The sequence below is a fragment of the Pieris brassicae genome, chromosome 4 (assembly GCF_905147105.1).
Source record: "Pieris brassicae chromosome 4, ilPieBrab1.1, whole genome shotgun sequence".
NCBI lineage: Eukaryota > Metazoa > Arthropoda > Insecta > Lepidoptera > Pieridae > Pieris > Pieris brassicae.
In genome coordinates, this window is record NC_059668.1 from 9,908,075 (window position 1) to 9,933,389 (window position 25,315).

The 25,315-nt window shown below is 33.7% G+C and overlaps 1 protein-coding gene across 5 annotated transcripts in view; it reads right to left on the reverse strand.

The window, feature by feature from the left end:
• The window catches only part of LOC123708709, a 342,062-nt gene that overhangs the window by 129,435 nt on the left and 187,312 nt on the right, over positions 1 to 25,315 (reverse strand). For all 5 annotated transcript variants that reach the window (XM_045659552.1, XM_045659551.1, XM_045659554.1 and 2 more), the window contains one exon: positions 3,145 to 3,281. In XM_045659552.1, coding sequence (XP_045515508.1) covers positions 3,145 to 3,281 — 137 coding nt within the window. The remainder of the gene's footprint in view (positions 1 to 3,144; positions 3,282 to 25,315) is intronic.

The following is a 25,315-nucleotide window of genomic DNA, read 5'->3' on the forward strand; positions in this document are numbered from 1 at the left end:
TTAAGTTTAAATTGCTTTGTATGAAACAAAACAAAGCAATTTAAACTTATGTAAACAGTGAACAGGACAAAATTAAAAAATATATATATATAATTTTTTTAAATTTAATCCAGTGGCTACAACTTATAAAGTATCTGGGCCTCAGATTGCATCCGTTTCACTGATATTTTTTTTATTTGATATAGATAATCCGCCTGTCTAATTTACGACGGTCTCCTCGTGATGTTTTCCTTCACCGTACGAGCATGATTTAGCACATAGACAGAATACCCATTAGTGTAGGGAACTTAGGACTTCATGGATAAGAGTTGCACGCTGTAACCACTAGGCCAACACTACTTTTAATTTTAAATATGGAACATAAACCAAGTGACATGACAGATTCGTCTGACCAATCACAATCAAACGAAATAAACTGTCAAACGTGCTTATTTCCTGGACATTAATAATCAAATGTTTAACAATATATCAAAAACTTAAAACTAATAATGACGTCATTAAAATTCAAAAGTTAATTAGCATAACCTCAAAATGCAATATCGAAGGATAAAACTAGATTGATGGCCCTCAAAGGGTCAGTGACCGCAGAATGACACTTGTGACTTTACAAGCCTCTCTAAGGACAATGCTGAGTTCGACCGATCTCCTGTTCCAGATATTATTTTTATTAACATTCTTCCTTAATTATAATAATAGTATATTTATGGTAAATACGCAAATAAAATTAATACTATAACGAATTATAATATTTTTTTCAATCCACTCCAGGCTAACCACACCACGGCAGTTATTCTCTATTGGGACTTGTCGTGTTCCCAGGCGATAGTACAAAAGTATATTGGCACTAGATTTCATAACCCTCGTAATTCGATAAGACGGTCCCGACACGTTTTACGGGTTCATCTGAGAATGGATGCTGAATCCCGTAACTTTATTGGAAACTTTGAATTGACGTATTGTAATACCGGTTTTATAGCGTTACACCAAACGCCGGCTCCTACGAAATGGCTAGCTTAGTATATAATGTTTATTCTTTAACAACGTGGAGATTAATGACACGGTGAACTGTGTGTCACCTACATATTTGTGTCAAAAATTAACAGACCAAAGAGAAAATGTCTGAAGTGGTATTTTTTTATTTCCAAAAACAAAAGTCAACATTCCAGATGCAAATAGATTTTATTGGAAAATTCAATTGTCGTTTATAGTATTTTTCTTTGCGTTTATGTTAACCACTTTCCACGGAATTCCTTAAATATTTTCAGATCATAATTAGCCAAATCTGTCAAGTCATTTTCGAGTTTTAGCGAGACATACGAACATTAATTAATTAATTTATACATTCTAAAACAATGTGTAAAATATACAAGAAAATATGTTATCACAAATTTAACACGCATACACGTCAATTATATTAGAACATAAGTCATCTATCAAAGGAGAAAATTAAAACAAACGAAACACAATAAAAAAAATTTAAAAACTCAAAATATAAAAACAAAATAAAAATAATATTAATAACTTAAACTAAATGAAAACATATACCTCATTAGGAGCATGATAAACAAGGTTACGGTAACTTGGCAGACTTGTAAAACACATAAATATTTTTATCGATGTTAGTTATTAAGTTGTACAAGCAAGATAGACTATTCACTGGCATTCAAAGAAGCAAATAGGCGAGCAGTAGGTACGTATAGAAGACTTTTAGCTATAAGTAATTGATATATATATATATGCGTAGATAACGAATTTCACCATTGCAAATGTTACACAAGAATTTTTCGTAACAATTGTTACAGTACAACAAGGTACACCCTTTTATAGTTTTCAGCAAATAATTGCCTTGTTTTGAAGTATTAAATTAGCTACTTAGAGAAGATGAAATAAGCACCTTAGTAAAGACGCTATTTAAGAGTGCAATGACTTGTATTGTGTAGAAAAAACCAGTGTAGTCTAGGTCGGCATAAAAAAACGCAATTTATACACGATTTTTATTATTTCGAGCCATAATCATGTCCTGTGAGTCTACCACATACAATTTATAACTATTATGATTGGAGAAAAAATTAAATGTGTTTATAAAATACCTGTGTAATATATGTGAATAAGTTTTCTTCAGTGCTTTGACTTCAAAGCATCTAAGATGTTTTTTTCTCAGATATGCTTCTTCCGTACGAACAAGCGTGGCTTGGGTATATAGAAATAGGGGTTTAAACTACGTCGAGGTTCAGAATATTTTTTTAAGAACTTGGATGACACTGCTTCCTTTCTAGACCTTAAAGGTATGGATTCACAGTAGGCTCTCAGCCAATGTAATGGATTTTGAGATACGGGAGTCAAACTTAAACTATAAAGTGTCATATTAACTCAAAATGTATTTATATTAGTAACTAAGTACTTATGTACATTCTTATTAAAAAAAAGGCCCAACTTAACATTAAAATCTTAGTATAGTTGACTGAAAACATATTACAATCACAATATTATAACACGTCCTCTTAATAAGACAACAAAATTCTTTACTGTAACCTTTTTAATCACAAAAATTTATTAGTAAGTACTCTGTTAACAAAAAAAGCCTCTACAAACACATTTTCTGTCGCATTGCGTAACCCATTTTCTGTGTAACTACTTTACACTTTTAATCTGTCATCGCTGTGTGTCGTTGATGAGCCCTTTGATCATGAAGTCAGCCTCAAGCAAGTTAAGAGTACGTATTGTATTTTCATACCTTTACTACAGAGTCATTCCTGAGTAGTTATAAACACATATTAGACCGGAATAACGTGTGGTATTAAAATTATTGTACGCTAAATACTGAAAATATATTCTAAACAATATAAGAGAAATATTTCGACTGTATATATATATTTTATTTATTTATAATTGCTTTCACCCTAAAGCTTCTGGAACAGGATCTTATTATATTTGGAGATAATAACTTAGTTTTTTTTTTGTATTACCACGGTGTCCTCTGTTTTCGCGGATTACTTGTCTTCGGGTTTACAATTATATATTCACAATAGACCCTAGCTGGCCACACGATCTGAATATAGGCTTTACCATTGAGCATACTTTTTCGTTTTCCGATCTCTATCTGTCCTTTCGGATGTGGTATCTATAATATGCTCATGTACCAACCTGACAATCTCTCGCTGAGCAGCGTGCAGCTTGCCGGCGAGCCGAGCGACGTCCGCTTCGGCAGCTCGGGCCCGCGCCTCCCAGTCGCCGCGCGCTCGACGCTCACGTTCCGCATCGTTGCGCGCAGCCCCCTCGCGCTGTAACAAAATAAAAAATACTAATTAAACACCTAATAATTAAAGCAAAACTCTCATATTTCCTCACACATAAGCCTTTATAGGCGGTTTAAAATCTAAGTTACAGTATCTTTAAAAAAACACACGGCGGATATTTATTATGTTAATTTAATACTTGACTCCCTGTGATTGTCCTTAAGTCATAGAGTAGGCTGTTAAATACTAATAGTCCAGTCATTTAAGCTTAAATTAGGTAAGATTCTCGGAATTCGAGATACCCAGCTGTAAGTCTGTAAATAGTTGTATATTGACACCCTAAAAGTTGTCTCAAAACCTACATATGGTAGGGTGTAAGCAACTATTAAATTTCAAGGTCAAAGGTCACAAAAATCGGTTCTTTGCGCTTTTTTTGGAAATATCTCATTTCCTATGTAGTTTTTTGCGCTTTTTTTGGAAATATCTCATTTCCTATGGGTTTTTTGCTATTTGTATTTATTATCAATATTGTAGAATACAAAATTCTCTACAAATTTTGTTAAAAAAAATTTTTATACGGTGAACCGTTTTCGAGATAGAGGGCGGAGAGCGCGCGGTCACCGCATCACTTCAGGTCAGCCGGTGCCTCCGTTCGAAAACGCGCCATATATAGTTGATGAACTATCAATAAATCAATGATTATAAATATTTGTCAATTTTTATTAACTAATATATTATATTTTATCATTTTTTTCCTAAATTATCCACTAGCTGCAGCATTTGAGGAAGAAAATTGTTATGATATCATATCGGAAAAGAGAACACTTATTAATTTAACAGTTTCTTGATAATACACAGTATTTGTTTAAAGATAATAATTAAACATTTGGAACATTATATACTAATCAAAACGATTTACTAAATACATTTGGTTGAGGTGTGTATGGGAATGTGTAATGTGTAAGGGTGTGTACGTGAGCGTTTTTATGTGATCTTAAAAATGCATTCGATTTGCTTATCTTCGAAAAGACGTTATTATATAATTAGGACAATCATACTTCTATGCATCATAATCTAAAACGCCATTAAAAGTAATGTAATAAATAAAACTTATATCGACTGAAGTATCGGATAGCAATGTTTTGTCGAGATCCGATAAAAATCCAATTTCGCGTATGTCGCCCACTTGTAACTACAGATCGACATCGTGGACACGTGTCGACGCGTTTGATCTCAGAATGTACTTTATAGAGAGTAATCGTTATATATAAATGTTAATAGATCAATATTAAATTATATATGATATGTAAGATTTAAAAACATTTTATGTTATTTATAAATAGATCAAGCTCAGAGAGCTTCAACAAAAACAGTTTAAAAAAGCCATTTATTGGTTACACATGTTTATTAAATTGTTTACATACACATGAATCCACGTTTAACCGTATTTTTAACCTAGATATTATATACACGAATAGTGGCACACCAAGAGTTTTCAAAGGAACTGATTCTTAAACAAATGAACTCGCAAACTTTCAGATACTATCTATATTCATAGACACATAACCTCACGACATAGTATAGACCGCCTATAATTATTTTCGAATAATTTTAAGCGTTATATTAGCTGCAGGTAAAACTAAATATTAAACCGCGTAGTTGAAAGTAATAAACATAATTTTAGTACGATATCCATTAAGCATCTAAAAGCGTATGGCTACTACTTCATATGCTATAATAAAGTCTGAAGTCAAATCTGAGCAGTAAGAATCGCAAATGTAATCCCGAATATTAAGTTAACAGCCATTAAACGTGAGTATAATTATCATTCGGTTTAATGTTCTCAATTAATGGCTAAATAAACATTAATGGTGGCAGCGCTACCTGCGGCTCCTTCGCAAAGATTTTATCGAAGAGCTGGTCTAAGTTACAAACTTGTTATGGGAACATTAACTTTTCAAGCTTTCGTAATATGTATAATGAGTCAATACCTGAGGTCATATGTTCGACCCCGGCAGTGCACCAATGGATTTTCTTTCTATGTGCGCATTTAACATTAGCTCGAACGGTGAAGGAAAAAAAATTGTGAGGAAACCTGCTTGCCTTAGACCCAAAAAGTCGACGGTGTGTGTCAGGCACAGAAGGCTGATCACCTACTTGCCTATTCAATTCACAAACGATCATGAAACAAATACAGAAATCTGAGGGCCAGACCTAAAAGGTTGTAACGCCATTGATTTATTTATTTTATAATGACTCAATATCGTACGTGACATCACTTTAAAATTAAGTTTATAGGTTAATCTTAACAAAAGCCTCCAGTGGCTGGTTAATGCAGGTGATATGTAATGTAGTGTTTATGGGTATGATTTAAGATAGCAATTATTTGGTTTATGATTGCATTCTAAAATTATATACAAAATCAACACAAATATATCATATACAGTGTCGCTAAAACGATGGCTAGTTTAACTTTATAAAGGAAAGGGCTAGCGAAAATAAAGAGAGGTCGCACTCTGGCACGGTAGGTTGACAAGCTTAAAGAAGTTTGTGGGCAAGATTGAGAGAATGTTCAAGATAGAGAGATATGGAGCCCGGTGGAAGAGGCCTATACTCCTATGAGGTCCTTAAAAAAATCTTCATGCAATTTTAAATGTGTGTATGTAAAGATGGAAGAATGTTTAAAACAATAAATGAAGCTTAATTATGTAAGATTATAAGGCGAGGTTGGTTAGAAAATATTGAAAATTCTGTGCCAGACACATCATACAATTATTAGCTTGAATTCATGCGATGTGAATAGCAGGATGTCTTACTTCAAGCAGGTTGATATGAAAATATTCTGTTAGACTATATTTTCATTGAAAAATCCTGTATCGCTCAGTCATCGTTTCTTTCCGCGTTACTTCCTAACTTGCAGCTTAGTTTCGTTAAAGTTTGATGAAGTTTTAATTGAAAATTAGTCTTGGACGTATCTTGGTCTCAGTTCATTTGGCGCAGCCTGGACCAGCAAGATTTACTTTTCGCTTAATGAAACTGCTGACTAATGTCCGGAATAATTCTTAAATTTAGGTAGAAGAGGATGCAACTTAGAAGCATTCTTGATGAATGAAGATATACATTTTGTATGGAGCGTTTTTAGGAATTTTTAAGTATAGGTTTTTAGAAATGAATATAATTTTATATATGATCGGAAATAGCCATTGTTTATTCTGATAATATCCTATGTATTAAGACAAAGAAACCCTTAAAGATTATCTTTTAAGTGTTTAAATTTAAGGAATGTACTGTGTAGTGGTGTCCACCTCTGGGATTTAATGTGTAACTACAGTTTATTTAATAATAAAACAAAAGCCATAAAAAAATATATTTTGGAAATGATAAGCGGAAACACCAAGTTAGCCTACCTTGTTACTTAATTAGCTAACCTAACAACATATCACAGTGTGCGCAATATTAAAAATCTTTTGTTACAAATAAATAGATTGGCAATCACACTAAAGAATCTAATTTAATATAATATGTATTCCTTGTGTTATACATTGTTTTAAAATTCGACGGCTTTGTCAATAATCTATCTTAAATATCAAGCAGGTTTCTAGTTTTATCCACAACGAAGTTAAAGGGATCGAACATGGCCTAAACTGTTTGTAATTGGCGGATACATTTTATACTGTTTCCTACTAGTTTAAAGCAAAAGTTATATTTATTATTAAAAGATATATAGCCTATCTACCATTTGATAGAAGATATCTTCTTTAATAATACAATCAATCATATTAGTATTGCTTATAAAATAGAGGACGTTAAAAAGTTACAATAATACAAAATAGTCATGTTTAATTTGTAATTTTTTTTATAGAACAGGGCAAACGGGCAGGAGGCTCATCTGATGTTAAGTGATACCGCCGCCCTTGGACACTCTCAATACCAGAAACCTCGCGTGTGCGTTGACAGAATGCTTTACTTGTAATACTACATATTTAAACCAATTAAACTATCATGAAAGACACACATCCTAAAAAAAATATTGACGATGTCATAAACTTCACAAATTAGCTCTGAAGTAGTTTCAAAAAAGAACTGTTGACACTTCGACCACAAATCCGCTAACACACGGAAGTCTCTTAAATTAGTAACTTTCACAACTTGGAGGGGACTCGAGTGGGTTTTTCTTATATAATTATTGTGTGTAGAACTGAACGCCTGCACTTAGTGTTTAAATCAGAATATGAACCTTTATTTAAAGTTCGGAAACTTGTGATATAATATTAATAATTGTTTGATATGTTCTAATGTCCGCGGAACAAATTTTGGCTTAAACCTATTTCTACGATAGATCTGCGACTGGCTGCGTCATGCGTGTTGACTATTGTTTTCTAACGATGTTACCCTACATAAGTATTGATAGGAAATAGCGAGATAAATAACAGTGATTGAGAATATATCTACACCATACATCTTTTCCAAGGGAAATGATGATCACTTCTTTAGGTGTTCAGGGTATTTTTTTATGGATGAAATGCAATAATAACAATATTATTGTAACGAAGATGTGAAGCGTTTTTGTCGAAGAAAAGGGAAAAAGCGCTTGAGAAAGAGTGAGAAAGCTTGAAGCAAATAGCCATGGAGCGAGAGTAAAGAAGTGAGATAGATCGAAAGAGAGTAAGGGAAATGTAGAACAAATACATGCAATTGGTTGATGTATATGTTTAGTAGGTACATATTAGAACTTTAGATGGCAATTTTGTCGCATAACGTCTTGTTCAGATTTTTTATTTATTTATATTATCATTAGCATACAGTGTGTAAACTTAATATAGATATAAATAAATGGAGCGAACATATACTGGAACATGGTCATCTATTGGGGCTTTAAACCTTAGTAATAATTAATTTACAAAGAAGTTTAACTTCTGACATGTATACTTTGTACTCTTTTACACTTATACCATTTTCATAACATTCAACACATATCTTGATTATCGGGACAGTTATAAATCAACACGTTAAGCTTCTGTCATTTATTTTAAGCAGAACTGATTTGTATCTACAAAACGCGTCACGCTCGGTTTCCTTCGTTAATTTACTTAAAAAGTATATGAAACTCGAGATGTTGACTTTCAGAGAGCGTAACATTTTAAATGGTGGAAGCGTTTTTCTTTATTTTCATTCGTTTTTAGCTTGAATTCTTAGGCATCACGAGTTCGTGTTATCATACTAGCACTAATTCATTATAAAAATTTCTTATATATCGTCTTTTGTTTAAGAGAGTACTACACATATTAATAATTCATCTGATAAAAGAAAGAGACTGTCTCTTACTACGACTGCTGCCAGTAACTCGTCTAGCTATGTAAAATTATAACTAAAGAATGTTGATTATGAAAAGCATAGTAATAATGATATTCGTGAACGGGTGCTACTTATGGTGACTGGTCGGACTTGAATTCTTGTATGCGCGGTGATGTTGTTTCCACGAGAACGTAAGTGCGTACTCCTATTTCACCATGCCTACTGCTGATAGACGAGACAAATCTTTGTCTTTAATTTCTTAAGATGTCATGTGGAACATGGTGTAATAGTTGCAGCTCCTTACAAACGTTGTGTATTACAAAAAAAAACTTGGCGATTAAAAAAAGTGGCGGAGAGTTTATTGCCAGTTCTTCTCTTCCTTTCCACGCCCTTGATTTGAGAACTGGCAGTAAATGTAAAATTAGAAGCATTTAATGTATATTTGTCGCTGTCGTTCATAAGTGTATATTGTGTTACCTATATGAATAAATGATTTTTGACTTTGACTTTAGTGAAGTATTTTTAGTAAGTACCTACTTTTTGACTGTATAGAATAGAGACAGACTGTGTATATAAATTTCATGTTTGAGTTGTTAATTATTTTATAACCATTCATTATTATATATAAACCAGCCAACATTGATTTTGTTTCCTTTAGAGTAGAGACTCTTGGGCCGTGGGGTTCAAGTGCACCGGTGACCTCATAGCTGGTGCTTTACTTTCTCAACGAATAAGTATCGCAATACAGCGAGAATGCTGCCAGGATTAACAGGGACCAAGATTTCTTTTAATATGTTGTTTATAAATTTTAAATTATTATTATTACTACGTAGGTTAAGAATATTGTAAATATTCATGTATTGGAAATAAATATAATTATTGTACGTATATGAAGAAGGGCTTAAGACACGTGTGATGTTATGTTTCTTATGAGAAAGTGCGAAATTCCTTAGAGAAACTGTTTATTAAGAACCTTATTAAACAGCTTATAAATGTAGTAAAGAGAAATATGGGTTTAATTAAAGAAATGAAAGTCACTTCGTTGCTAACTGAGTACTTATTTCTTTCAACAAAGTTAGTCAAGATATAATTATGTTTTAATAACTGTCTCTTTATCACCTCTGTACATGACCTCAAATTTAATTTTAATGAAGTTTATTAGAATATTAGAGGCAAGAACTTAAGTTTTTTTCTGACTATGGGAAAATGTTAATGTTAGAAGATTCTTGAACCTGTCTCCATCCCCTTCAGTCTCGCCCTAAGACATTCCACATACGTCAAAACACAAACATTACGCCTAATATGTCAGTTGTCAACCTGTCATGTTGACGTAAGTGACGGGAAGGGTGCAACCGGCTTCATGCGGGAATACAATTTAAACACGTAGTATGTTTGATTTTATAGATGACTTAGCAGAGAAATTGAAATGCGACCGAAAGTCAAATTCTCATATTTATACCTGTCTCTTTATAGCAGCTTAGACACCATTTGTCAACCTTCTATACCTGCTATGAATCGTTTAGTTATAGAGCAAGTGGTAATTGACTCATAGGCATAATCATAGGCATTTAGATACAGGCTAAAGTGGTAGGTCACGCTTGCTTAAAAGATGTCTATTTACCATCCCTTGTAGCTGCGTTATGTTCACAAAAACTGACGCAGGGAGGGAGTTCCCTTTCTTAGCAGTGTGAACAAGAAACAACGAAGTGCAAGCCACGGACTTGATTATAAAAATAATAGTTAAATTATCGTTGAAATATATATAAGATCTCTTTAACCACCGGAAACATGTGTACGGATATTAACTAGCCTTTCATTGCTGAACATTAATCAAGTCTGGCCGATACGCTTAAAATTAACGTGTTTATACCGCAGGTATATAATGAGAATTCGAATTTCAAAATTCTAAAGTACCATACAATTTATCAATAAACTTTTGTGTAATTGATAAAATAAAATGAATCAATGGCGCTACGAACTTTTTAGGTCTGGGCATCAGATTCTGAATCTGTTTCATGATCATTTGTTAATCGAAAAGGCAAGTAGGTGATCAGCCTTCTGTGCCTGGCGCATGCCGTCGACTTTTTGGACCTACGACCTCAAGGATGAGAGTCGCATGCTGAAGCCACTAGGCCAACACTGCTCTTTTGTGTAATTGATAATTATAAAAATATCAATGATACATTTAAAAAAAACAATAAACAATATTATATATATACAGTCATAATCAGTTACAACGACATCGAAGGGACTACTCATATTTGGTCGTGAAAACCGTTAGTCGTAACAGCCGATGACGTTGTTAATAATTCAGCCGTGACCTACGATTTTGTTCAATTTAACCAGTATGTTGTTCTAAACGATGTCGTGGTAAACGGTTTTGACTGTATGTATTAGGTCCTTACATATGAAATTGGCGTTTTGTATGGGAGTAACAAAAAGTCGATTTTTTTTAAATATAATATATTTAATTAATCAAAGTATGAACCATTGTTTTCTATGCACTTTTGCCATCTCATAGGTAGTTCATTGATCCCTTTAGTAAAAAAAAACAGTCGGACGGGAATCAATAAAATCTGTGAAGGCGATTTGGACTGCCCCATCAGAGTTAAATTTTTTCCCTTGCAAGAAGTTGTCCAAATTTCGAAAAAAGTGGTAATCTGTTGGAGCAAGGTTCGGGGAGTATGGAGGATGTCTTAGACATTCTAATTGAAGCTCTTCTAATTTGGTAGCCGTCTGTTGTTCAGTGTGTGGTCTAGGGTTGTCGTGAAGTAGCAGTGGCGTTTGGCCAGCCTAGGTTGTTTAGCCGCTAGCTTTTCCATCATGGTTTGCAATTGCTGACAATAGACATCAGCCGTAATAGTCTGGCCAGATTTGAAAAAAACTGCAATGAACAATACCGGCACTAGTCCACCAAACGCTTACAAGTAACTTTTTTGGGGTTAATTTTCGCTTGGAGCAGGATTTGGCTGGCTGGCCAGGATCCAACCATTGCGCTGAGCGCTTCCGATTATCGTAATGATTCGATTCAAAATACCTTCATTATTATGCCGGTTCAGTAATGTAACGCAGCAGTCGACGCGCGTTTGCCGGTTTGCTTCAGTCAATTCGTGAGGTACCCACCTTTCAAGCTTTTGAATCTTCCCAATCTGCTTCAAGTGAATTAAAACAGTTTTATCACTAACACCGCAGCCTAACTCGGACGTGGTTTGCGATGGATCGGCTTCCACAATAGCCTTCAATACTTCATTATCAACTTGGGTCTCAGTCCGTCCACGGGGCTTGTTCTGCAGGTCGAAATTTCCAGAACGAAAACGTTGGAACCAAAAACGAACTGTGTTTTCTTTTGCAACATGACCGCCATACACATCATTTACCCTTCGAGTCGTTTCCGCAGAACTAGTGCCACGGCGGAACTCGTACTCGTAAATAATGCGATACTTTAAGTTTTCCATTTTGTAAAATGAGTGACGCAAACAGAAAAAAACAGCAGAAAAAAACAAATGTATGACGGTCATCGAAGCACAAATACATGAGTAAATAGCTGTACAAATTTGAATTTGAAATTCCTAACCAAATAGGCGTATTTGAGGTCAAAGTGGACAGTACGACAAAACGCCAATTTCATATGTAAGGACCTAATATATTACGGTATTGTAATCGTCAGTTCAATTAGAATCCATCAAAACCCACATAAGTCAAAACTATTTAAATCTAATAACAGGGTTTACGGTATTTTAACATAATATAACATTTATGCCTCGCATCATTAATAAAATTGTATTATGGCAAGGCCCATGACAAATGTATGTTGTATGTATTACAATAAGTATATACCAATATTAATACGATAAAAATATATACGATACTTATTTCTGAATTAAATTATATGTTAATATAATAGAGAGATTTTTATAGGTGCAACTGCATATTAGCGTACAAACTATGACAGACCTTACAAATCTGTACCACCAAGATAAGGGAGTAATTCTCAGCCTCAAAGCGGAACTTTTGAATCCCATCTATGTACCTATCTATGTGCTAGGTATATGAAAAGTGGGCATAGAATGCTGATGAAATATAATTGGAATTTTATGTCAATAAGTCATATATAAATATTCTGAAATTCTGTGAAAACACAAGTAACAAAGAAAATAGAAATTAAAGAAAACGTTAAAAATAGCATGTTGAGTGATGCTGGCAGTGATTGATCATCTTGTGGAGCGAGCTTCTATTTTAATAACCGAAGCTTACACTCAAGAATACTTTTGATAAATTTAATATAAAGGGAAATGTTTAATAATTTTTTTTATACCCTTATACTGGAGGACGAGCGAGGACGATTTATTTACATTAATTTATTAAAATACTAAAGAAACGATAATTCGACATGGCATTTCGTTCAATAATCCTACAGAAATATAAAACGAAAACAACTGACATTTATTACAATTTCCTCTTACAAGATACTTTTTCAATAATTAGATGTTGGATAGGGTGGACTAGCAGCTCTAGCAACGAAATAATACTTGAAAACATTGTGTTTACTTGTATATGAGAAAATATAATTCATAATGACACCGCACATCTAAAGTAAAAGAACATAATCCAAATTCAAATGCAGTGCATCATAGACAAGTATAAGTGGACAACATCACCTTCCAACAATGTTAATTTTATATATTACACGTATATTTGTATTAGTTACATTACTAATTAGTAATTATACTGTAAAGTCCATATTCCCACTAGTGCGTTTTTTTTATTAAATATTAGGAAAGTTGAGAATAGAGATTCTTGTCTGAAAGAAGGAGACAAACGAGGCTATGGGACGCTCAAAAAGGGCAGTCATCGTAGCACATAGACATCAATTTTTAGTGGGCACGTTGCCCATGAGGGAGAAATTCTAGCTTTGAATAGTTGGAGATCGAATCTCGAAGGGAAGACCTGCACTGGAAGTCGATTCCACAGTTCGCTAGTTTGCAATAGAAATTGTCATGACGAGGCAGGAGGGTTCAACCCAAACAATTCTTTAGAACACTCACCATAGTACGCTATGTAGAAAACCCAAAGAGACGCAGGGTCTCTGTGTAGAGAGACAGAGAGAGAGAGAGAAAGAATGAAGCCGATAGTTTTATTAATGCGGAATATTAGCGGAAACTTTTTCTCCCTTTATGCTATCTGCTTGTTACGACTCAGGGGCCGTCAAGAGAGCATACCATTACGTTAAAGGCTACGACTTTGAAATATCATTGTGTCGCAGGTGTCCATGGGCGGCGTAATTAGTTTAATATATGTTTGACAGCCGTCCAATTCTCGAAGACATTATTTTTTAACACTAATCTATGGGGCGATCATGTGATGAAGTATTTGGCTAACTTTTAAATTTAAAAAAAAATATGATTGCGTTCTAAGTAAAATTGTGTATAACCTACAAAATGCTTTCAATTTTTAAGTAAATGCTTTAACATATTTGGATAAACATTTACCCCATTAGCACATCAAAGAGTCACCAAATCTTTTTCAAAGAATTAAACAACCCTTGTTATTCCTATATAAACATCCCTTGACATGTCTTACACCAACAGTTTACTTAGGAGTTAGGTGGTGGAGTTCACGCGCCGTCAAATATTTGATGAATTTCTAATCTGTGGAACGTTACCTATAGTAATCTCAATATTGAGATTTTGTACCGCTACGTATTTGCAATAAGCAAGTTTTTATACTATGTTATAAGTAAGTTTTGTTTTCGCATCATTGCACATTGTTATTATTAGTAAATATTGGTTTATTCATTTACATAAGAGAGTATACAGAATGCAATTTTTTTAATACCTGAAGTTTTTACGTAGATTTTTGGAAGACGAAAAAATGACATTAAACTAACTTTAATTCTATGTTTACAGGCAAGGGTTCTACGCCATATTTTAATCTATAAATACATCCTTTATCAACACCGCGATATTCACTTTGAAGGGGGGACCCCCTTTCCGTATGACGTCATAGGGTCACGAGGATTGGACGAAATGGTGCCACGTGACCGCCACGTGACAGGTAGCCGTCAAATTAGCAGGGGTGCTCTATTGAATTCTATATTTGAATTTCTATATATGAAAATGTATCAGTCTGTATCTAATTTGTGCATGACGTATATGTATGGCGGAAAACTATTTTGCACGATAAGGACATCGCACTGAAAACTAAGCAGACGCAAATACGTCCCACTGACGGTAATTGAACAATAACGTAGCTAATATTCTTAAATATAATCATAATACAATTTATATAGTTTTCAATAAGCAAATAATTTTACTTAATATATATATGGGCATATGTCTTACTCCCAATTAATTATTTCCAAAGGTTAAAACAGTAAATTATCCTATCACATTAATAATTTACGTAAATTATTTACATTATCTGTTATCTATCTACGTAACAGGCCGACAGCTGCGTAAATCAACAAATCCAAATTAAATTCACTCATTATTTTATACTTATAGCCCCTGTTAACAACTATGTGCCCTTGTAACCGTTTTCGTCATAGATGTGGCTTATTATCTAACAGATAATTAAAATACTCAAAATACACACTTCAAACGGACTTGTAATTCGATTATCGAACCGATAATTATAATTTTATAGATAGATAATAAGATAAGTCCATTTTAGTCGTAATATTTTTTAGGAAATCAACATGAACACTTGGAAATTAAATTATATATATACGTTTGACCGAAGCGTCACAATACAAGAAAGGCTTTGTCTTTTATTAACATAGCTTTTACACATTGAAAGAAAACACTTTTTACCGGATTAAAGCTATTTGTATTATTATAAACTTATAATTATTTTACATAATTTTTTCCGACGTTTGGCGTGCGTGGTCACGGTGACGATTATAAGTTTATATTAATACAAATAGCTTTAATCCGGTAAAAAAGTGTTTTCTTTCACGAAAGGCTTTTTTTAAGTATAGGTGTACAGTTAAGAATTACTATTTGGCTTTGCTATAAACTAGATAGGTCGATGGGCATGAGGCGGATGACGCTGCTGTTACGTGATACCGCCGCCCATGGGCTTTTAGAACGCTGCCGGAACTTAGTCAAATTGGCTGGGAATCACCTCGACGGGCAGCTCTTGATTATCATCAGTACTTTAAATATAAAACCAGAAACACAAACAATGTTTGTTTTCCAAAACTATCCACTATTTATTGATTATTTTTCCCCTTAAAAAATGACTCACCCTCACTCCCTCCGGATCAAGGATTAAACAGAGATTCCCTTCTCTATAAATAATTCAATAAACAATTATGTATGTCTATTGTAATCGTCTTACTATAATCCAATGGAGTATTAAAATCGAAGCCATACTTTCTTGGAATGTCTTCGAATTGGATTGGCCTTTAACTGAAATATTATATGACCTAGTTTTACTTTGTATTTCTATTTTTGATTTCAGACATGCCGGTTTGAATGCCTTTATTTTACAATTACATTAGATACAAAGAGATTAAAATACATTACACACACCACAGGTGCTACAATCTTTATTATGTCTCATATTTCTGTATCTGTTTTATTATCATTTGTCAATCTTATAGGCAAGCCGGTTTCCTCGCGATATTTTCCTTCAACGTTCGAGCGAATGTCCATAGAATGCCCACATAGAAAGTCCATTGGTGCACAGCCGGGGATCGAACCTACAATATCAGGGATGAGAGTCGCACGCTGATACTACTAGGCCAACACTGCTCCCTGCTGCTAGTCACAAAGAGAGAGATGTTATAAATACGCGTTTATATTTACCAAGGAACAGCTAGTATTATATAATTATAAGATAGTTAGAATGCGGGTTTCAATTAATTGGGTTCAATCAAGGGTCAAAGTGATCTGTCTGATGTAACAGGACCGAGTAAGCACGGATGAGCAAAGTTTCCGGTCTTGTAGGCATTACTTCGGTATCGTAGCGTTATTTACATATGTAATCACTTTTTGTTTATTGATAAAATAGAATGCCATCAAGAACATAACTTGTAAAATAACCAAGTCTCGCAACTCAGTTCTTCTACACTACTAGTTGATTCAGTCCTTACTTAAGGGTATTATGTTATTACATAATTAACTAACTTAACAACATCTTATACTGATCATAATAAATAAAATAAAAATAACTTTTATTCGATTACAGTACACAAGTCCACGACATTTATGTTTTCGCTAGTACTCAACCTCCAATCTATCTATATTAAATAAATACATTGATTAGCATTGGCAAAACTCAGAATTTTATCCACAACGAAAACGATCTGTACTGTTTCGATAAAAGGATGCCACTTTGCTCGACGTGACGGTCTCACTGCCGTGCCCCTAGATCATCAAACATGTACACAAACATGAATACAAACTCATGAACAAAATTAAGTGAACAAATACAGTTTCAAAGTAACCGTCGTTTTATTTTACTAGGCTTCTATTACCGCAGTTACGCAATCCAATTATATAATATAACAAGTGACTGTGTATTCATGGGTAAAATTTTACTTAAAACTGTTTGTTACAATTCAGGTAATCTTGCTCGAGAAAGGGTCTATATATAATCAAATTTAACTATTTCCCTACGTTACAAAACGCAGTTAAAACACAAAATTAATTAGTTAAAATTACATTACTCTTTGGGTCCTCCGTAAATTAATTACCCGTCGGTATATCTCAAGGATAACCTCGGAGCAAATTTATCAAATAGTTTGATGTGATTTAGTTAATAAACTTTGGTAACTATTTTAACCTTTGGTTCAAATTTATGTTTTCGAAGAGGTTAATCTAAACGGATATCTGTATTCAAATTTCCATTAATTTATATTATTATTACTTGTTTATTCGTATCGTATTTGTGACATTTTTTAAGCAGACACCAAAAGAGAAATAGAAAAGTTGATAACCCAGCCCAACAATCTACGCGAATACAAGACCCAACGACTACGTTAAGGTGGACCTGGACTATTAAAGTACCCCTAGAGGAGGGCCCAGGAGCGGGCGGGATTACAGGTACCTCTGGATCGACAAAGTGGATCCTGCTGTAGCAGAAAGCCAGCCATTGACGGGGGGTCGCACAGGACAGGGAGCGCTAGAAGATTCTCATATCTGAGACACGATTTGGGTCGCAACGCAATCAAGTGAGTGTGAGTTATAGCAATATTATTATTTTCTTCTTTAATAAGATTTTTTATTTATAATTCAGGATATGAAAGGCTTTTTTATACGCATTCCAATATACTTTTGAAACACATCAAATATTATTAAATACCTCATGGACATTTCAACGCTCTTACAAACTACACTTAAGCTTAGCGAAACCCCAAGTAGAATACCAAAGGTCTTAAGACACTATTTACTAAGAAACAACCGCTATCCGGAGGGTTATAATCCCAAAGGAATCAGTACAGACAGAAAATAAAATGGTACAACTGAGATGAACATATTTTTTCTTTGTTCATACATTTCTTATTAATCATTGGTTTAGAAATAGCCTTATAGGCCGTGCCTAGAAACATTAAAAATTCAAGTCTTGACACGGCCTCAGCGTCATAGACCTTCTTTAGAAGGCTTAGGTGGGCCAGCCACGTAACCTTCGTAAACTACCAGCTCACTACTAGTGGAGCCGTGAAGCAAATAATAATAAAAGTAATACAAAAAATATTAAAAAATACTGAATATTTACAATTATTTTGTAACTAATATCCATTCTTGAATAATGAAATTGGGAATAAAATTGTTTCCATATTATGAGTTCTATGTATGCAGACGCTGGCGCACCGATTTTACTGCATAATGCACTTCCGGGATAATCTCAGCAATTTCTTCGTGATATATGGGTCCCGAGGGTCTTCTATTTATTATCCCATAATCTTGTAAGATATGCTATGATATCTCTTGAGTGCACCTGTATCTCGCAGCTTAATGGATATGCATCATTCGTTATGAATTATACTTGTAGCTTCGTATGAATAAAATAAATAAGTTAGCTTTTATGAGCTCTCTAAGTTTCTAATCGTCAATATACATTATACAATAAAGATCCATTTAAAGTGTAGTTTAAAACGTATGTTATAATTTAAAATATTTTTTTATATAGACACTCACATTGCCAGAGGGCTCGCAAGTGCGTTGCCGGCCTTTTAAAAATTGGCACACTCTTTTTTTGGTTCGGAAATACAACGATGGGTTTCACATAGTGGTGCAGCAAAAAATGCCTAAGAAACGTATATGTATTTACGTATTTCAGAATAATACTATACCAAAATTTACCATTAAGATTTACCATTTTTGTCACTTATGTATATTTATAAACACACAAGGCTATGTGCAATACAATATTTGAACTTTGACAGCACTTAGGCAGAAAATTCTAATCTTAAACTGGTGTTAGTATTACTTTTCTTATATACACGTATTAATTTGCTTACATAACAGTATTACAATCTCGTCCCGAGTTTCGCTGACGCTACTAAAGTTTGCTTAAACAAGGGAAGTTGGAAGCTCTCACGGTCCACTGCAGCTTTTTAACGAGACCCGATCAGAGACAACGCCCGCTTTGGATTTTACTAATTGATTGTTTTTTTTAACCGGAAATGCGCTTTTTGGAAACGGATGCTTTTCTATACGAACGTTGTTTTTTAAATAGATATTTGAAGTTTATTTATTTCGTATTCCCGTAGCTAAACCAGCCAAAAATTTTAGCGCCAATGTTTTTTTAACAAAGCCTTTTACAGGCGATGCGATTCAAATTGCAATAAATCTTGGTTCCCGAAGGCTCGTGCATCATGCAGCCTCATAAAACTGTCGACAATATATCTATTTTACTCGTGACGTGGACGTGAATGCATTTTTCGTTAGTCTTTAAGATATGAATCTATTGAAGCTCACCAACAAATCGATTCTGACCAAACGCCGCATACATGCCGACAGCAAATATCATATTTCGATTACAATACGCTGAGGCGATGAGAACTTGGAGAAACTGATCGTGGTTGGTAACACAGATAGCTAAAGATCACCTGGTCGTTTATGAACCACATGGACCGATCAAGTTAAATACGCATCGTCTTCAAACCTATACACTGTTATAAGAGAGATGCTGGAGTGAAACGGGTGGAAACTATTGTCCGCTCCAGATGTTTTCTTGCTGAACATGACGCTCAGACATCAGCTGAAGAGAGACAGACACTGATAACAGTAATATGTTATTTTCATACTTTTACCTTTTTTAACGTAAGTGATAAAAGTTTCATGAAATGTGACAAATACTTTATGAATTATATTCCATTATTTGTCATAACCAAAAAACTTATACTTAACTTTATATGCTCATATTAATGGTCACTTAAAGAAGCTCGATATCTTACTACGGGATCTAAGAAGTCTATTTTATGTAAAGGGCATTAAACTCCTCCTATCTGTATTCACAAAGTTTAATCGCAATTATTAATATGAAATACTGTTGAACATTTTATAAGACTCTTGAGACAGGTACTAGGAAATTTAACATTTGTCTTTTGGCACGGGTTCACCTTCGCATATACAAATTAAATTGTAAGCCAAAACAAGATTTGTTATGAATCTCAGAAAGTTTCAAACATAGAAAGTTCTTAGTTTTATTACAACCAGTGGGCAATTTTAAGCACAGATTACCTACTTGCGTATTAGAACAATATCTCGAAACTGATACAAAATCTTAGCTCAAGACTCAGAGTTCTAACGCTGGTTTTTGATTTTACTTGGTTGGTTTACTTACTTGAACATCAACTTAGACGTCATATAACTCTATATATAATGATATAATAACCGTTTAGCATATCAAAGGATATAGGAGTACCTCTCAAATATATCATCTCATGCGTTTATTTAATTAATTATTTGTACATTTATATTTCAACCGACAGTTGTCAAGTATCGATTTCGAGTACCATGAATGATCCAAGTAACAGAATGAAGCGAACAACAAATTGTATACTATATTATTTTTTTATAGAAGGGGTAGGAGCCACATCTGATGTTAAGATATATACCGCCGCCCATAGACACTCTCAATGCTAGAGGGGTTGTCAGCCTTTTAAGAATTAATTAAAGATTATCTATGATTTCATTTATATATATATCAAATTCTCCTGTCACAATGTTCGTTCCTAAACTCCTCCGAAACGGCTCGATCAATGCTCATGAATTGTTGTATGCATATTCAATAAGTCTGAGAATCGGTTACTATCTATCTTTCAAAGCCCTAAGTGATTTATTGAACTAAAAAAAATGTTATATAAAAATAAAACAAGTTCGTGTCACCTGTCTGTGGTTAAATGAGAGATGTAGGCGACGATCTCTTATAGATTCATAACTTAATTCTTAATAGCAAATAAATAAATTTACTAATATTAATGTGAACAGTCCTTATTAGAAAATAAGTTTAAAGAAAACTTGTAATGCTAGTTTAATTAAATTTAAATATTCGCTGACGAGTCTCTAGCTAGTGTTTGTGTCTATTAATTAATTTTAATTGTCTTTTAATTCAATTTTGTTCAATTCATTATTTTTTTTTGGTAGTAAATCCACAATAGTGTATGGGTTTCTATTAACTAAGTATATTGAATCCTTTTATAACGTAATGCCATAACTTAGGCCACACATTAAAGCTCCCCACATACCAAGGGTGGATTTGCAAAATTAAATAAAAAAGCACCAAACTGGACACAGAAATGGCGTCAAGAGCGTTTTCGGTGTTTTCCCTTAGTTTCCTAATGGCATTATTGTTATTGACAAAGTATGTGACACTTGAGTGAGGGGATATCTTTATTGGATTTCATTTGACATTATATTTTTGGGTGCATCTAATAGGTACCTTTTCGCTTATCTATACTAATATTATAAAGTTTGATTGTTTGTTTGCATTGAGTAGGATCTAAGAACCCTACGATATCCCTGAAATAATTCTTAAGTTGCGTATAATACTCTACCTATTGATAGTAGGGCAAACGTTATGTACTACCACGATATATGTCCAACAAAAATCACCTCGTATCGACTCGACGTCCGTCGTTCCACAACTGAGAGTTTTTGAAGTAAAACTTCTTTGTCAGCGTTGTAAAAAAAATTACGCGTCACATTTTTCTGTTACCGCCATCTTTTTCTTGTCCCTACCACAATTGATTCGAAGAGATTCGAAGCCATTAATAACATAAATATATAATAACGATAACAGTTATAAAAAACTTATATTAAAATTAATGAAATTCTGTAATAATCTTAGCAGTAATAAGGTAAAATTAAATAATTGTATTATTTGTATTCATGTCTATGATAAGAAAAACCTTTTGTTAAACTTTACCCTATTTAACTTTATTTAACCAATTTCTGTAAAGTATAAAAATAAACTAAATATATGCAATATTAGATCATTTTTCCAAAATTAAGGTCATAAAGAAGTTTCACTTCTTACGTGTGTACACTAGTACACGCACACATTTTTGTTTAAGACTGTGTTCGCCGGGCACAAATTTACTCAGAGAAGAGCTATTTACGCATGTCTTGCGCACCCTGAATATTATGCATGTGTGATATATATAGTTGAACACAGGCTGAATTCACAACAATTGCATTATTTATAATTAGTTATAAAAAGGATAAGGTTTTATATTTTCTTGTATTGTATATAAACATAATATAATGTTTTGTATTAGTTATTGTAAAAATAGGAAATAAACAATTAAAACTTTTAAATTTTATTGTATATATTCATTGTAATATCAGCAAAACAAGCACACCATTAAAAATGCCTGATTACAGCTCGGTAAAGCGATGAATCAATATTTGAGATACGTTAAAAGCACCCCTTCTGTTTGTACAAATGCAATTCATTCGACTTATACATGCTATAATCAATAGAGACCAATTTTGATTAAGACTGCAGTAAATAGATATCGATATTTTATTTATGAGCTGGCTGCTGAAAACTTTTAGACACTTAAAGGAATCGACTGGAAATGCAAGTAAAATTTTATTTATTTAAGAAATGACTTTTCTTATATAAAAAAACTGCTTCCGCGTCCACCATATTCGCTATTGGCTTTCAGCGATATTTTCCTGTTCTCCGACTTCAAGAGAATGCTGGGTATAAATTTTACGCTAATGAAGCCGTAATCGCCGTCTAAAGCATATTATGACGTTAAAGACAAATCATAGTAAAAATGGTATTGAAATATTATATTTATATTATTAAATTCTACAAAAAAAATCTGTCTTAGCCTACGAAATTTTCTGCCCACCCACACTGCCTATCCGGCACAATGAAACCGGCTTGCCTTAGACCCAAACAGTCAACGGTGTATGTCAGGCACTCCTGACACACTTGCCTATTAGATTGATCATGAAACAGATACAGAAAGCTGAGGCTCTGACGTAAACAAAATGTTGTACCAGGGCTATTTTTATTAACTATTGTATCGAATCTTGTTGCAAAATCTCAATCTACAGTTTCAATAGATTTTAAGGAAGGACGCATTACGAGTAAACTCCATATAAAGGCCGTTATTCAAATAAATTTTACGTTTAGATATAGGTTTAATTACATTCCCATCAGAGATTATAACAATTTTAATTACGGTATGAATAGAGAATTAAAATAACTAATTACGTCAATCTTTTATTAATTGCAATGCACCAATTAACGTCAGGCGCACGATCACTTGATCATTAATTTATTAGCTGGCCGAAGCCATTCAGCGGAAAAGCCCTAAAGCAATTAAATGTGAGTGGCTAATCTGTTTGTGACATCCCTGATATTACGTGAGGTTTTATTAGACGCGGCGCGCTTTGATCTTAGCGTCTTGTATTGTTGTGACCAATTAGATGAAGAGCTTATGACACAATGAGCGTAGGGCTGTCAAACGAGATCTTTTGACAGTTACTCTGTTATAATTTTTTTGCTATAAATGAATTAAAATTGTAAGTATTCTTAAATTTTCGCAAAGTAACTGCGAAGTCACAGGCTCCTCATAGTTATCAGTACATCAGGCTCCTACCACGTTTTTTTGCAAATGTTATGGCAATAAATAATTACACCAGCTTCGGAGGTATATCAGAAATTGGCATTCAAAATTCAGTAGAATGTATACCCTTAGCATTGACATAAATCCGTTAAGAATTCAACGGGGGAATCGTAAAATGAACGCTGCAATTACCAAGAACTCGCTACAAAGATCTGATGAAACTTTAAATCGATTCCAAAGCGGCTCCGCAATCCCTGAGCGAATAATCGAGTAATCGAATATCTCGGATTCAAACGGATATTGAATCTTCCCGCGCACCGGAAGTCGCCACGGCTCCTTCAATCGAATTGGTCGGAGCGGCGCCACGCTTTTTATCCTGTTTACGTAACCCTTGATAAACACATGTTGTTTGGACGTATTACGTATACACTGATAAAAGCTTCTTCGATACTTAAGACAGTAGTTTGATACTTTATCTAGCGGTTGCGTAATAAGACATTATTGTTATAAAGTATACAGCTTATCTTTATTTAATATTTTTATTACGAATCTATATGAATTAGTGTTTGATTTTGTTTTCGAAATCTGTTTGATTTCTATAAGTTAGCAAAAAATTCCACCCGCATTACTTCGGTCGATGTTGGCATGATATTTTATAGTTCATGCTTTTCTCGTAAATGGACTTTGAAAGGCAAAACATATTTTTGGTTGACATATGGTATCACGTAATTTTAGGATTTTCATTCTTTTTCACACCTTGTGTTAGTTACGGTTCTAATGGTGAAAGAAATTAATTCAGTTTTAGACCCTATACAATGCAAATAAACAAAAGAAACAATCAAATCTTCGATCTTTATAAATTAAGTATAGTTGAACATTGTACACGAGAAAATCTCGCAGATTTATTTCAATTATTTGACTTTAAAAACATCACCCATGGGGTTATACCATCTCCAAAGAAATATTAACACCACATTGCTTGACACCATATGGCACGAAGAACTGAATAAGTACGTTACCATGCTTGATATACGCGAAACACAATTAAAAATAATGTTTTAAATTTAATTGTCAAAAATATCGTATGTACGGACATCAATCTAAATAAATTAAGTTATCACCATCAGACGTCTACGCCGTCATTCATGACTGATTTCTGATGATGAATGATTGCATCGACAATTTCGTGATAGGTTTTGCCTGGGGTAATACCAGAGGTAATACATTATGCACAGGACTAGTACAGGGGCGTACTTAGAGTTCAGGAGCACCATACATTGTTTTGCTATTATTATAATATCTTTATACAGTATTATTTTTTAGGCAAACGAGTAGGAGGGTCACCTTAAAGTTTAGACACCACCTACAACACCAATTGCTTGCAAGTACGTTGCCGGCCTTAGAGGTGGTACTCAAAGTAAAGAAAAGTTGTAGATACTAGTATTAATTGCTATACAGATTAAATAAAAATGTGTAACCGATTGTGGACCTCACCCCGTCCCCAATAAGTCGTAACTTATTCGGGTTTAACATACTTAGTTAGTTATTGTATTTTATCATGGCATTGTATTTATCTATTTGTTATTAGGACCTTATTATACTGTAGATAAACGTATTAATAATAATACAATAAATCAGTGGCGCTACAAACATTGTAGGTTTGGCCTCAGATTTCTGTATCATGATCATTTGTCAATCTAATAGGCAAGTAGGTGATCGGCCTCCTGTGACTGACACACGTTGC